Source organism: Caretta caretta, chromosome 24 (assembly GCF_965140235.1).
Source record: "Caretta caretta isolate rCarCar2 chromosome 24, rCarCar1.hap1, whole genome shotgun sequence".
Lineage (NCBI taxonomy): Eukaryota > Metazoa > Chordata > Testudines > Cheloniidae > Caretta > Caretta caretta.
Window position 1 is genome coordinate 14,307,364 of NC_134229.1, and position 14,808 is coordinate 14,322,171.

The following is a 14,808-nucleotide window of genomic DNA, read 5'->3' on the forward strand; positions in this document are numbered from 1 at the left end:
GAACCTGAATGTCTGACCCCTCCTGCCTGTGCACTCCTAATGAGTGACCCAGGAGACAAGTGCCCCTTGCATTGCCACATCAGTGGGGCTGCCCCATTGCAGGAACATCTTGAGCAGGACTTACCATGACGAGCCCCTTCCTGTTCTGCAGCAGGGTAAGCGTGAGCCCGTAGACCTCCACGGACACCAGCTTGGTGACAGACACCTTGCCATTGCCCCAGGGCTTGTTCTCCACCTTCATGGAGAAGGATGTCAGGTTCCCGGCGTCAGCGCAGGTCTTGGCCAGGATGTAGGTGCAGGTGCCTTGGAAATCGAAGGCAACTCCGTCGAAGGAGAGGTAGTGGGGGTCTCCGGCAGCAGAACACGTTGCAGATCCGACAGGGTGGCATTTCCGGACGCCATCCGCCACCTTGCACTGCTCGTTGGCTCCACAGGAGGCCTCCCGACACTGGACGACCCCGTTGTCTTGGCACCGGCACCGCTCCCGGCAGGAGGCGCTGGCGTAGAACTCCTCTCCCTTCCTGTAGTACCTGCCCTGGTGCACACAGCCGCACTGCACGACGGGGACGCACCGGTCTCCGCTCAGGAGGAACCCAGCGTCGCAGAAACACCCTTCAGCACAGGGGGCATTGCAGCCGTCCGGCGCCGAGAGCCCGTGGCAGGTGGCAGGGCAGCCGCTCCCACAGAGCTCGTAGTGGAAGTTACTGGGGCAGGTGGGACCTGTAGGAGAGGGGCAGAGGGAACGTGCAGATGGCCGTGAGAGAAAGCTTCTTAAATTAATGCACCACCAGAAGAAAATGTGCAGGTATCACTTACAATCGTGTTGTTGGCGGGAACTGGGAGCCAAAACTCCTGGGTTCTAGTCATGGTTCAGGGCGGGAAGTGGGGTTCCCTGGCTTAGAGCAGGGAGGGCTGGGAGCCAGGACTGCTAGGCTCTGTCATTGGCTCTGGGGGGACAGTGGCGTCTAGCGGTTAAAAGCAGGGGAGATTGGCACTCAGGGCTCCTGGGTTCTATTCCTTGCTGTGAGCAGTCAAAGGGATCTAGCAAATCAGAGCTGGAGGGCTTGCAATCAGGTTTTCTGGGTTCTATTGCCAGCTCTGGGAAGGGATGAGGATCTAGTAGCTTAGTCCCAGAAGGGCTGGGAAGGAGTCAGGACTCCGGGGTTTTCTTTCGGACTCTTGGAGGGGCGTTTGGTCTAGTGGTAAGAGCTGCAGACAAGGGGACGTGTTGCAAGGTGAGTCCCAAATTCTGGAGTGGGCTGCTGTGTAATGTTTAGTGATGGAGGACTGGGAGTCAGGATACCTGGCTTCTGCCACTGGCTTCTCGGGTGACTCTGAGTTACTTGCTTTAGTTCTTTCGGTGTCCGTTTTCCTGCACCCTGACGGGAAGGACGACTAGTGGGTTGGACTAGATGACCTCCTGAGGTCCCTTCCAACCCTGATATTCTATGATTCTATGATTCTAGTGTTGGCAAAGTATTTCCAACCCCTGGGAGACAGGTGCCAGCAAGGAGACAGGATTACATTGCTATAGCACAAAGATAAAGCAAAGCTGAGTAGGTGACCTTTACGGTTGGCAACACTACTGCAAGCTGATAGGTGTGTAAGGCCAGAGACACACGGCTGAGCCCTTCTGAGCCCCCTGCAGAGGGTGCTGCACATGGAGACTAGCCAGTCCTTAAAGCAGATTCTAGTAGGCGACACTCACTGCAGAATGAGGCTGATCTCCACTGCCCCATCCGGATGCCCCTGGCCTGGCAGGCCATCACGTAGGCGCTGATGGCACTGCAGAGAGCATCCCGGAGACCCTTGTACTGGCAGGTGTCAAAGACGCAGTCGTCGAAGAAAGGGGCTGGGTCGATGACTCCGTGGCACTCTCTGAACGGTCCGTCCCCTCTGGTGATGACCCCGCAGTACCGATCTCCCTTGTAGGGTTGTCTCTGAGCCTCACTGCAGACCAGGCACTTCCCGGTGCAGCTGTCTGAGCAGCCCGGGACCTCCCCCACCTTCCAGCTCTCTGCGAACTGGACGGCGTTGGCTGCCCGTCTCCCGTCTCTCATGGTCAGGTCGTCACTGGCAGTTTGGTTGTTGTCACCGCACAGGCCGCAGAGGGCGTTGGCGTAGGTGTTGGGCACAGTGACCCGGACCAGGCTCCCGTCGAAGGTCACCCTCAGCGCGAAGGCGGTCTTGATGAGGACTTGGGCTCCGCTGACGTAAGCCTGTAGCTTCTCCTCATGGTAGAAAGGCAGGGCCACAAAGACTCCGTCCACCTGGAACAGACGCGGCAGGGCCAGGGGTTAATTTTGAATGAATACTGCAGGCAGAAGGTGGGGACCCAGGACTCCTGGGTTTTATTCCTGGCTCAGGGAGGGGTGGCGAAGGGAAGGGAAGAAATGGGGTGGGGCCTAGTAGCTTTGAGCAGGGGAGGCTGGGAGCCAGGACTCCTGAGTCCTATCCCCCGTTCCGGGAGAGGATTGAGATGTGGTGGGTTACAGCAGAGGGGGATGGGAATCAGGATTCCTGGCTCCTATCCTCAACTCTGGGAGGGCAGTGGTTGGAGCGCGGCGGCTGGGAGCTAGGACTCTTGGGTTCTAACCCCAGCTCTGGTCAGGGAGTGGGGTCTAGCGATGAGAGCAGCTTTGCAGGACAGGTTCACAAAGAGCCTGTCTATCTGGAACACACGTCTTGGGGATGGTCTGAATTCCCAATTACACGAAGGCCTGCTCTACACTAGTAAATTAGGGCAGTATCACTATCGCTCCGGGGTGTGAAAACTCCACACCCCTGACCCACGCAGTTAAACTGACCTGACCCCTGGTGTAGACGTTGCCAGGTCAACGGGAGAATTCTCCTGTCAACCTAGCGAGTGCCTCTTGTGAAGGTGTCTTACCTACACCAATGGGAGAACTCCTGCCATTGGCATTGGCAGCCTCTTCACTGAAGCGCCGCAGCTACGGCAAGTCCATTGTGCCACATTAGCAGTTTATTTGGAAACAGCCCTAAGACTCTCTCACACCCCTTGGGCAGTGTAAATGCGGTTGACTCCCAACTTTCTGCTGTCAGATACCTGGAAAGGGCCTTCGTGCAACAGAAGTCAGGATCAAGTACTTTAGTGGAGGAAGCTTTTAGGGTGTTGACTCCCCTGGAGTCAATGGGGCCAGATCCCCAGCTGGTGGGAATTGGCCATAGCTCCTGTGGAGGGAATGGGACCCGATCCCCAGCTAAATGAGTGAGTCAGTTGAATGCACAGCAGTTACAGTGGCAAAACGGCCCTGATGGAGAGGAGAAAATCCTGCCCTATATATTCGCAAAGAGGCACTCAGTTCCTTCCCACACACCCACCACCAGCTCAGTGTACAATGGACGCAGGTCTCCTTTCTGAAACGGGGAGAGAAATAATGGGTAATGTATCATCAACAGCAAGAGTTCCTGCTCACAGCTCCCCGAGAAGTCATAGAATCATAGAATATCAGGGTTGGAAGGGACCTCAGGAGGTCATCTAGTCCGAGCCCCTGCTCAAAGCAGGACCAATCCCCAACTAAATCATCCCAGCCAGGGCTTTGTCAAGCCTGACCTTAAAATCTTCCAAGGAAGGAGATTCCACCACCTCCCGAGGTAACGCATTCCAGCGTTTCACAACACTCCTAGTGAAAAAGTTTTTCCTAATAGCCAACCTAAACCTCCCTCACTGCAACTTGAGACCATTACTCCTCATTCTGTCATCTGCTACCACTGAGAACAGTCTAGATCCATCCTCTTTGGAACCCCCTTTCAGGTAGTTGAAAGCAGCTATCAAATCCCCCCTCATTCTTCTCTTCCGCAGACTAAACAATCCCAGTTCCCTCAGCCTCTCCTCATAAGTCATGTGTTCCAGTCCCCTAATCATTTTTCTTGCCCTCCGCTGGACGTTTTCCAATTTTTCCACATCCTTCTTCTAGCGTGGGGCCCAAAACTGGACACTAGTACTCCAGATGAGGCCTCACCAATATGGAATAGAGGGGAACGATCACATCCCTTGATCTGCTGGCAATGCCCCTACTTATACATCCCAAAATGCCATTGGCCTTCTTGGCAACAAGGGCACCCTGTTGACTGTAGTCCTGTGGCTCTCCGTCCCTACCTTGATCTTGCGGGGATATTGCTGGCTGACAGTGATGTTTCTACCGTAGACCTCCAAGGTCACCACTTTGGTGTAGGACACGGCCTTGCTGCCGCGGTTGTTATTCTCCACCTTGATGTTGAATGGGGTGAGCGTGGGGTCCTCGGAGCAGACCCCAGCCAGAAGGTAGATGCAGGTGCCCATGAAATCGTACTTTTTCCCGTCGAAGGTGGTGTAGTGAGGGTCTCCGGAGGCCGTGCAGGTGGAGTAGCTGATTGGGGAGCAGCCACGGACCCCGTTGATCACGGCGCATCTCTCGCTGGCCTTGCAGCCGGTCTCCTGGCAAAGCACCATGCCCAAGCTGGGATCACATCTGCACCGAGAGAGGCAGTTCTCATCGGCCCAGAACTCCTCGTTGGGTTTGTAGTAGCGGCCATTGTAGTCACAGCCACAGCTCTCCACGGGGACACACTGGCCGGCACTCAGGACGTAACCGTTGTCGCACTGGCAGGTCTCCACGCAGGGCTCCAGGCAGGAGGAGTTGGCGGTTTGGTCGGAGCAGCTGGCCGGGCAGGCGTTCCCACAGGCCTCGTAGTGGCTGTTCTCAGGGCAGGGCAGGACTGGGAGGGGGTCAGAGAGGGGGAGATTTAACATCACAGGAAATGAACTAAAAACACCTGCTTACATGCAGCAAGAGCTAGAGAGAAATTCTAATGTGCAATCGGCATCCTCTATATCACAGGCCCGATGTACAAGCAGCCACACTAAGGCCACCTCTGGAGTACAGCACAGGGAACAACCCCGTTGGGCAAAAGGAGTTTGCTAGCTGGGAGAGCAGGGAAATGCTCTCTTTGTATAGAAAATCCAAGAAAATCTGCAAAGTGCACCCAGAGCAGATGAGACCTCACTTGTCAAGGCCTCCTCTGGAGCCCCGCCCACGCCAGATGACCTCAGACTCAGCACACGTCCCGCGGAAGTGGAAAGACTCAGGAGATCCTACTGGGTTGGGACCCTGTATTTTTAGGTAGTATTTCGGATGGGTCCATCTTTCCATCGCTTTCTGATCCATCCCTCTCTTCCAGACACTTCACCCACCAAATCCATCCCGCTTTTCTATTCTTCACTTACATCCCTCTTACACATTGCTGAACACCCCGTCTTTGAAGTGCGGAAGTGAGATTTTCTTTACATTAGATTGTAATAAATCTTTGTCGTTGCCTCCATCTAATTGACGTGTACATCCAGGAGTATCTATATCTGTCTAATCTAGAACCTAATCATGGAATCATAGAATATCAAGCTTGGAAGGAACCTCAGGAGGTCATCTAATCCAACCCCCTGCTCAAAGCAGGACCAATCCCCCAAGTTTTGCCCCCGAAATGGCCCCCTCAAGGATTGAACTCACAACCCAGGGTTTAGCAGGCCAATGCTCAAACCACTGAGCTATCTCTCCCCCCCACCCGTTTAGCCAGCCGTCCCTCTGGCTCAGCATCCAATCGACCAATCTTTACCTCTAATTGACTTTATCTCCCCGTGCACCTAATCCATTTATCCATCCATTAAATCTCTTTATCTCTCTATCCATCGAACCCACCTATCCGTCTATTACACCCATTTAATCTCTCCATTCATTTTATCCACGTATCCTCCAGTGAATCTATTTAATCACCCAATCCATCTAATCCATCTACCAATCTATTAAACCTGTTTAATCTCCCTATTCATCTAATCCATCCTCCTAACAATATTTGGAGACTCTTCCTTTCTCTCATCTAACCCAATCTATGAAAACCATGTGTCCATCGATTCTCAATCTAGCTAGTCTCTTATAGGGGCTTCTCAAGCCCACATCCCCATGGTGTCTAGTTGCCAAGGTGCAGGATCTAGGCCTGGTGTCTGCCCTGACACTCCGCCCACTGGCCATCTCCTCAAGCAGCACAGTAACTCTAGTCTAATTGCTGCTTTTGTCAATAAAAAAAACAAACCACCGAGCTCACCGCAGCCGGACGGTGTCCTCCAGTCATAGACGGTGATGCCCTGTTTCTTGCAGATGGCTGCATAGGCCTCCAGCGCCTGGCACAGGATGTTCTTGGCTCCCCCGTTCAGACACACGTCGTAGATGCAGCTGTCAAAAATGTCCTGGGGGCTCACTTTGGAGTGACACTCTCTGAAGGGCCCTCCTGGTCTTTTGCTGATCAAACCACAATATTCGTCGCCCCCGTAGATCTTCTGCTTGCTCTTATCGCACGTCGGGCATGTCCCTTTGCAATCATCCCAGCAGAAGGGGTCCCGGTCTTTGACTTTCCAGCTCCTGGCCCACTCCACGATGGAAGAGACTCGGGTGCCATTGGGTGACGTCATGTCATCTCCACGCTTTTGGTTGAAGTTCCCACAAAGGCCGCCCATGACCCCATAATAGCTGCTGGGGAGGGTGATGATCAGGTGCCAATTCCAGTCATACGACACCTGCAGACCAAAGTCTGTCCGCAGGATAGCACTGAGACCGCTCTGGTAGAGCTTGATTTTACCGTCTTCCAGGGTCACCGGCAAGCTGGTGGTCACGTCATTGATCTAGAGATAGGAGGAAAGAACCAACGGTTATTTCTCTTTTCATCTCACCTCTTCCAAGAGTTCTGCTCCTCTGGGACAAGAAAGATTAGAAAGCCCCAATTAAGCACTTGAGTCCTCATAGATCAAATGTTCTCTGTCCAGGGGATCTGGCTGTGGAATGAATTCCCAGTGCAGATTAGATAAATCCAGAGTGTGACCCGGACTCCCCTTTAATAAAGCTTCCTGACAAGAACGAAGCAGTGATATTCACAGCTTGAAACCCACCCAGCTCACCACAAAATCCTACTGCAAGTGGAGATTTTTCTACCCCAAAAAGAGGAGAAAAGCCAGAAGCTCCATGGATTGGAGCAGAGACTTTACTCTGGTCAGTACATGTTATGTAGAGGATGGTTGGCTCCTATGATGATGGGCGGCAGTACAAAACCAAAGAGCTAGAGAGAGAGAGCGAGAGAGTTGTAGAAGGAAGACAGGAACTGTTTAGCCTGTGCGGCCTGGAGGGATCCCGCGACATGGGGAAACTGGTAGAACAAGAGTTCTGGGGGACCTAGGCTGACTGGGGGATCCTATGTGGTCCATGGAGGCAAGATTGCCCAGGTGAATTGGGAGGGCCCAGGGGCCCGGAGCAGATAATTTTAAATCGGTTCATTTCTCGCTTATTCTGTTCTTCTTTTGGAATGTTGTCATTTTCGATCTTGTTTCTTTTCATGGCCACTTGGAGATCACAAAAAGGGGATTTTCTTTCTGATAATCTGGAAAAATTTCTATTTTAAAATTTCTAAATATCATTTCTTTTTTTTAAAAAAAATACCTATTTCAAAACAAAGGACCTGATTCAGCAGAAATTCTTGAAAAAGAAACAAACAAAAGTACTGGCCCATTTGTATGAATGGAAGAAAAGAGATGTTGACATTTTCCAAAAGAAAATTGGTCTTCAACCAGCACAGAGAGATAGATAGCTGTGTATGGGGATGGTTGGATAGATCGATGGAGAAAAAGCAGATGTGTATGGTGATAGATTGAGAAACGCATTGATGTGTATGGGCTGGGTGGAGAGAAAGAGAGATCTTTATGGGGACAAACAGAGGGACGGATAGATGTGTATCCTGACAGATGGATTGACAGATTTGTCTTGGCCTGGATGGTAAGATGGATGCATATGTATGGGGAAGGATAGACAGAGATATAGACAGATGGGTATGCGGATGGATGGATGGATAGGTAGATGTGTATGGGTATGGATGTACCCATAGGGAGATATTTTTATTCCAAATGCAAGCTCTCCAATCATTTTTGCACTTTTGTACTCACTCTGATTTTCCCAACTTCCTTCTTGTAGATGGAGATGTTGTAGCCATAGACGTAGATGTTGGTCAGGCGCACGTAGGAGACAGCCTGGTTGCCTCCCCTGTTGTCGTTCTTCTCATCGATGGTGAAGGGCACCAGGGTGTTGTCGCTCCCGCAGTACTTGGCCAGGGTGTAGGTGCAGGTGCCCTGGAAGTTGAAGTTCAGCCCGTCGAAGGTGTGATAGTGCGGGTCCCCCCAGCCCCAGCAGGTTCCAATGAAGTTGGGAACGCACATCGCACGGCCGTTCTGGACCTTGCACGTCTCCTTGGCCCGACATGTCAGGACTTTGCAGGGATCTGAAAGGAGAGAAATCCCAGCAATCCGTGAGAGTGAGGGCTAGGGGGGCAGGGGAGCTCGGTTCAGCACAGGCCCAGTTACCCACCCAAAGCCATTCGGAAGAGGGGCCAACCAGAGAGGAGTCAACGGGAGATGGTTTCCTGTAAAAGCTCTGCCTGAGTAGGGATTAAGTAAATAGGTCAAGTAAGGACCTCAACCTTTGACCAAAGCGGCAGGCCCAGAGGATACTTTTCTTTACCTCTTGACAGTCAAGTGCCTGGTCCAAAGCCCAGGAGAGAATCAATGACTTGATTTGACATAGCCTGCCTCCCAGCCCATCAGCTCCAACCCAGAGAACCCACCATGTAACCTGCCCCCACCCGTCCCAGAGCTGTGAATAGAACCCAGGAGTCCAGGCTCACAAACCCCCCTGCTCTAACCACTAGTCCCCACTCGCTTCCTAGATCTAAGGATGGAAACTCTACTCTGCGCCAGCTCCTCGGCTGTCCTGACTCCACTGAGTCTGCTCTAAGGACTCTATCTCTACGTCCACCTCTCTTCTTGTTTAACTCTTGCACTCTCTTTCACCTCTGTTGATGCATTGCATGACTCCATCTCTGATCTGACAGGTTTCATCCCTGGTGCAGCTGTGGGCTTCGCAGGTCACCCCTTGGGCAGGAGTGCAGGTGCAGCTTTGCTGGCACTTGTTGGTCAGAACCGTCTCATTAGGCTGTTTGAAAAAAGGGCAAAGAACACAATGTAGCCCGGGGAACGGTAGTTTTTCAGTGCGGAGATGTTCATTTACAGGGAGGCCATATCTGGGACTAGAACCGAGTGTCTTATCTCCCAGTCCGCAGCCGCTCTACTCCACTTGGCACGACTGCCTTCCCGGAGCTGGGGAGAGAACCGAGGAGTCCTGACTTCCAGCTCCCTGCTCTAACCACTAGACTCCACCGCCCTGCCAGAGACACGGTTCATGGAACCAGGATTGTGCCATTAGTGCCTTTCAACAGAGATTCATGTATTGCCATTGGCAACCGACAATGGTCTGATCCAACATGGCTGATGAGAGCAGGGCGTGAAGGACGTGACTGGATAGGAGTTAACACCCCAGCAGGGGGCGGTACCTGGTAATATATCCCCTTCTTGAAGCACCCACAGCTCTGCAGAGCCACGCAGCCCTGGCCATCGAAGAGGAAGCCATCGTCGCACTGGCAGCCTTCGGCGCAGGTGTCTGGGCACTTCCTGGCGTCGGTGATCCTGGCACAGGTGGTGGTGCAGAGGTCGGCGCACACCTCGTAGTGACTGTTGGCCGGGCAGCGCAGAGCTAAGGCAGAGAAAGAAGCAACTGATGGCTGGAGAGATCTCAGCCCACAACTTAGAGCAGGGGCGGGCAAACTTTTTGGCCTGAGGGCGGCATCGGGTTTTGGAAATTGTATGGAGGGCTGGTTAGGGGAGGGGGGCGTGGCCCGGCCGCCACCCGCTATCCACGCCCCCCTGCTTCTGGTCCCCTGACAGCCCCCTCCCACCCTGGACTCCTGCCCCATCCAACCACCCCTTCTTCCTGTCCCCTGACTGACCCCAGATCCCCCGTCCCTGACTGACTCCTGCCGCCCCATCCAACCCCCTCTCCTTCATGACTTCCTCCCCCAGAGACCCCTGCACCCATTCAACCCCCCTGTTCCCCGCCTTCTGACCGCCCCGACCCCTATCCGCACTGCGACCCCCGACCACCACCTCAAACTCCCCTCCCACTATCCAACCCCCCGGCTCCCTGCCCCCTTACCACGCTGCCTGGCTGCCGGTGCTACAGCCACACACAGCGCAGCCCGGCTGGAGCCAGCCACACACAGCGCAGCACAGAGACCGGGTCAGGCCGGGCTCCGCAGCTACGCTGCCCCAGGAGCTCACCGCCCTGCCTCCCAGAGCATGGCGCCGGGCAAGCCTCCCGGGCCAGGAGCTCAGGGGCCGGGCAGGAGGGTCCAGTGGGCCGGGTGTGGCCCATGGGTTGTAGTTTGCCCACCTCAGGCTCAGAGGGACAGACATGAAGGAGAGGAGAATCTGACAGGGACGAGAGGACCAGGTCACCTTTATAAGGGAATATGACCTTGTTGGTTCCCACCCAAAGGAGTCTCTCAAGAAGCCCAGAGGCCTGGAATGAGATACCTAGAATCGCTCTCCCCGCCCCCCAGCGGGAGGGGAGCGAGTGGGATAGGCCCTTCTGCTACACCAGCATCGCGGCACTTACGGCAGAAGGAGGCGCTCCTCCAGGGCTGGACAGGGGCCCCGGCCTCTTGGCAGGCCGTCACGTAGCTGTGGACGCTCTGGCACAGGACCTGGGAGTCCCCGTTGCCCAAGCACACATCATACAGGCAGTTGTTGAAATACACGCTGGGGCTGACCGTGCCGTGGCAGGAGGCGAAGGGGCCGTCGGGGGCCGTGAGCAGCCCGCAGTAGTTGCGCTGTTTGAAGAACTCCTTCTTCTTCTCCTTGCAGACCGGGCAGCTGTTCCCGGCGCATCCGTCGTCACAGGCCACCCCCGGGATCGGGACTTTCCAGGCGGAACCAAAGGCTGCCACGTCAGGGGCCGCGCTGCCGTCGGGGAGCAGGAACTCGTCGTCCCGACGACCATTGTAGTTCCCGCACAGGCCGCACGTCTGGCCCTGGTAGTTCCCCGGGACAGTGACTCTGGCCTGGTAAACCAGGTCGTAGCTCACGGTGAGGCCGAAGTCAGTTTGCACAAGGACGTTCCTGCCGTGCTGATACGCTCGGAGCTGCCCATCGGCCACGATCACAGGCAGGTTGTGGAACACCCCGTCCACCTGGAAGACACAGAGTATTCCCTGTGAGCCGGGGCAGTGGATGTTGTTGGGGTGGGCTATGGGCACAAGATAGGGTCTCGATGACACCTGGGCAAATCTGTTGTGACTCCACTGAACTCAATGAAATTATGGCCATTTCTGATCTCAGATCCCTGGGCTTACTCTGCAATCATCCACTGAGCGTAATACGCTGAGGGCTGGATTATGATCTCACTTGTCCCAGAGAAAATCCAGAGCGATTCTGCTTTCTTCAGTGGGATGCCTCTAGACTGGCACTGGTGCCAGTAAGGTCAGGATCAGAACCTGAATGTCTGACCCCTCCTGCCTGTGCACTCCTAATGAGTGACCCAGGAGACAAGTGCCCCTTGCATTGCCACATCAGTGGGGCTGCCCCATTGCAGGAACATCTTGAGCAGGACTTACCATGACGAGCCCCTTCCTGTTCTGCAGCAGGGTAAGCGTGAGCCCGTAGACCTCCACGGACACCAGCTTGGTGACAGACACCTTGCCATTGCCCCAGGGCTTGTTCTCCACCTTCACGGAGAAGGATGTCAGGTTCCCGGCGTCAGCACAGGTCTTGGCCAGGATGTAGGTGCAGGTGCCTTGGAAATCGAAGGCAACTCCGTCGAAGGAGAGGTAGTGGGGGTCTCCGGCAGCAGAACACGTTGCAGATCCGACAGGGTGGCATTTCCGGACGCCATCCGCCACCTTGCACTGCTCGTTGGCTCCACAGGAGGCCTCCTGACACTGGACGACCCCGTTGTCTTGGCACCGACACCGCTCCCGGCAGGAGGCGCTGGCGTAGAACTCCTCTCCCTTCCTGTAGTACCTGCCCTGGTGCACACAGCCGCACTGCACGACGGGGACGCACCGGTCTCCGCTCAGGAGGAACCCGGCGTCGCAGAAACACCCTTCGGCACAGGGGGCATCGCAGCCGTCCGGCGCCGAGAGCCCGTGGCAGGTGGCAGGGCAGCCGCTCCCACAGAGCTCGTAGTGGAAGTTACTGGGGCAGGTGGGACCTGTAGGAGAGGGGCAGAGGGAACGTGCAGATGGCCGTGAGAGAAAGCTTCTTAAATTAATGCACCACCAGAAGAAAATGTGCAGGTATCACTTACAATCGTGTTGTTGGCGGGAACTGGGAGCCAAAACTCCTGGGTTCTAGTCATGGTTCAGGGTGGGAAGTGGGGTTCCCTGGCTTAGAGCAGGGAGGGCTGGGAGCCAGGACTGCTAGGCTCTGTCATTGGCTCTGGGGGGACAGTGGCGTCTAGCGGTTAAAAGCAGGGGAGATTAGCACTCAGGGCTCCTGGGTTCTATTCCTTGCTGTGAGCAGTCAAAGGGATCTAGCAAATCAGAGCTGGAGGGCTTGCAATCAGGTTTTCTGGGTTCTATTGCCAGCTCTGGGAAGGGATGAGGATCTAGTAGCTTAGTCCCAGAAGGGCTGGGAAGGAGTCAGGACTCCGGGGTTTTCTTTCGGACTCTTGGAGGGGCGTTTGGTCTAGTGGTAAGAGCTGCAGACAAGGGGACGTGTTGCAAGGTGAGTCCCAAATTCTGGAGTGGGCTGCTGTGTAATGTTTAGTGATGGAGGACTGGGAGTCAGGATACCTGGCTTCTGCCACTGGCTTCTCGGGTGACTCTGAGTTACTTGCTTTAGTTCTTTCGGTGTCCGTTTTCCTGCACCCTGACGGGAAGGACGACTAGTGGGTTGGACTAGATGACCTCCTGAGGTCCCTTCCAACCCTGATATTCTATGATTCTATGATTCTAGTGTTGGCAAAGTATTTCCAACCCCTGGGAGACAGGTGCCAGCAAGGAGACAGGATTACATTGCTATAGCACAAAGATAAAGCAAAGCTGAGTAGGTGACCTTTACGGTTGGCAACACTACTGCAAGCTGATAGGTGTGTAAGGCCAGAGACACACGGCTGAGCCCTTCTGAGCCCCCTGCAGAGGGTGCTGCACATGGAGACTAGCCAGTCCTTAAAGCAGATTCTAGTAGGCGACACTCACTGCAGAATGAGGCTGATCTCCACTGCCCCATCCGGATGCCCCTGGCCTGGCAGGCCATCACGTAGGCGCTGATGGCACTGCAGAGAGCATCCCGGAGACCCTTGTACTGGCAGGTGTCAAAGACGCAGTCGTCGAAGAAAGGGGCTGGGTCGATGACTCCGTGGCACTCTCTGAACGGTCCGTCCCCTCTGGTGATGACCCCGCAGTACCGATCTCCCTTGTAGGGTTGTCTCTGAGCCTCACTGCAGACCAGGCACTTCCCGGTGCAGCTGTCTGAGCAGCCCGGGACCTCCCCCACCTTCCAGCTCTCTGCGAACTGGACGGCGTTGGCTGCCCGTCTCCCGTCTCTCATGGTCAGGTCGTCACTGGCAGTTTGGTTGTTGTCACCGCACAGGCCGCAGAGGGCGTTGGCGTAGGTGTTGGGCACAGTGACCCGGACCAGGCTCCCGTCGAAGGTCACCCTCAGCGCGAAGGCGGTCTTGATGAGGACTTGGGCTCCGCTGACGTAAGCCTGTAGCTTCTCCTCATGGTAGAAAGGCAGGGCCACAAAGACTCCGTCCACCTGGAACAGACGCGGCAGGGCCAGGGGTTAATTTTGAATGAATACTGCAGGCAGAAGGTGGGGACCCAGGACTCCTGGGTTTTATTCCTGGCTCAGGGAGGGGTGGCGAAGGGAAGGGAAGAAATGGGGTGGGGCCTAGTAGCTTTGAGCAGGGGAGGCTGGGAGCCAGGACTCCTGAGTCCTATCCCCCGTTCCGGGAGAGGATTGAGATGTGGTGGGTTACAGCAGAGGGGGATGGGAATCAGGATTCCTGGCTCCTATCCTCAACTCTGGGAGGGCAGTGGTTGGAGCGCGGCGGCTGGGAGCTAGGACTCTTGGGTTCTAACCCCAGCTCTGGTCAGGGAGTGGGGTCTAGCGATGAGAGCAGCTTTGCAGGACAGGTTCACAAAGAGCCTGTCTATCTGGAACAGACGTCTTGGGGATGGTCTGAATTCCCAATTACACGAAGGCCTGCTCTACACTAGTAAATTAGGGCAGTATCACTATCGCTCCGGGGTGTGAAAACTCCACACCCCTGACCCACGCAGTTAAACTGACCTGACCCCTGGTGTAGACGTTGCCAGGTCAACGGGAGAATTCTCCTGTCAACCTAGCGAGTGCCTCTTGTGAAGGTGTCTTACCTACACCAATGGGAGAACTCCTGCCATTGGCATTGGCAGCCTCTTCACTGAAGCGCCGCAGCTACGGCAAGTCCATTGTGCCACATTAGCAATTTATTTGGAAACAGCCCTAAGACTCTCTCACACCCCTTGGGCAGTGTAAATGCGGTTGACTCCCAACTTTCTGCTGTCAGATACCTGGAAAGGGCCTTCGCGCAACAGAAGTCAGGATCAAGTACTTTAGTGGAGGAAGCTTTTAGGGTGTTGACTCCCCTGGAGTCAATGGGGCCAGATCCCCAGCTGGTGGGAATTGGCCATAGCTCCTGTGGAGGGAATGGGACCCGATCCCCAGCTAAATGAGTGAGTCAGTTGAATGCACAGCAGTTACAGTGGCAAAACGGCCCTGATGGAGAGGAGAAAATCCTGCCCTATATATTCACAAAGAGGCACTCAGTTCCTTCCCACACACCCACCACCAGCTCAGTGTACAATGGACGCAGGTCTCCTTTCTGAAACGGGGAGAGAAAT

At 54.8% G+C, this 14,808-nt stretch overlaps 1 protein-coding gene across 1 annotated transcript in view; it reads right to left on the reverse strand.

Moving 5' to 3' along the window:
* Nucleotides 1–14,808, reverse strand: part of LOC125626110 (uncharacterized) — a 143,453-nt gene that overhangs the window by 47,851 nt on the left and 80,794 nt on the right. Inside the window, exons 35-44 of the mRNA XM_075123029.1 lie at nucleotides 13,120–13,681; nucleotides 11,542–12,131; nucleotides 10,539–11,112; nucleotides 9,418–9,617; nucleotides 8,879–9,020; nucleotides 7,979–8,310; nucleotides 6,097–6,670; nucleotides 4,121–4,719; nucleotides 1,709–2,270; nucleotides 131–720 (exon numbers count right to left, since the gene is read on the reverse strand). Coding sequence (XP_074979130.1) covers nucleotides 131–720; nucleotides 1,709–2,270; nucleotides 4,121–4,719; nucleotides 6,097–6,670; nucleotides 7,979–8,310; nucleotides 8,879–9,020; nucleotides 9,418–9,617; nucleotides 10,539–11,112; nucleotides 11,542–12,131; nucleotides 13,120–13,681 — 4,725 coding nt within the window. The remainder of the gene's footprint in view (nucleotides 1–130; nucleotides 721–1,708; nucleotides 2,271–4,120; nucleotides 4,720–6,096; nucleotides 6,671–7,978; nucleotides 8,311–8,878; nucleotides 9,021–9,417; nucleotides 9,618–10,538; nucleotides 11,113–11,541; nucleotides 12,132–13,119; nucleotides 13,682–14,808) is intronic.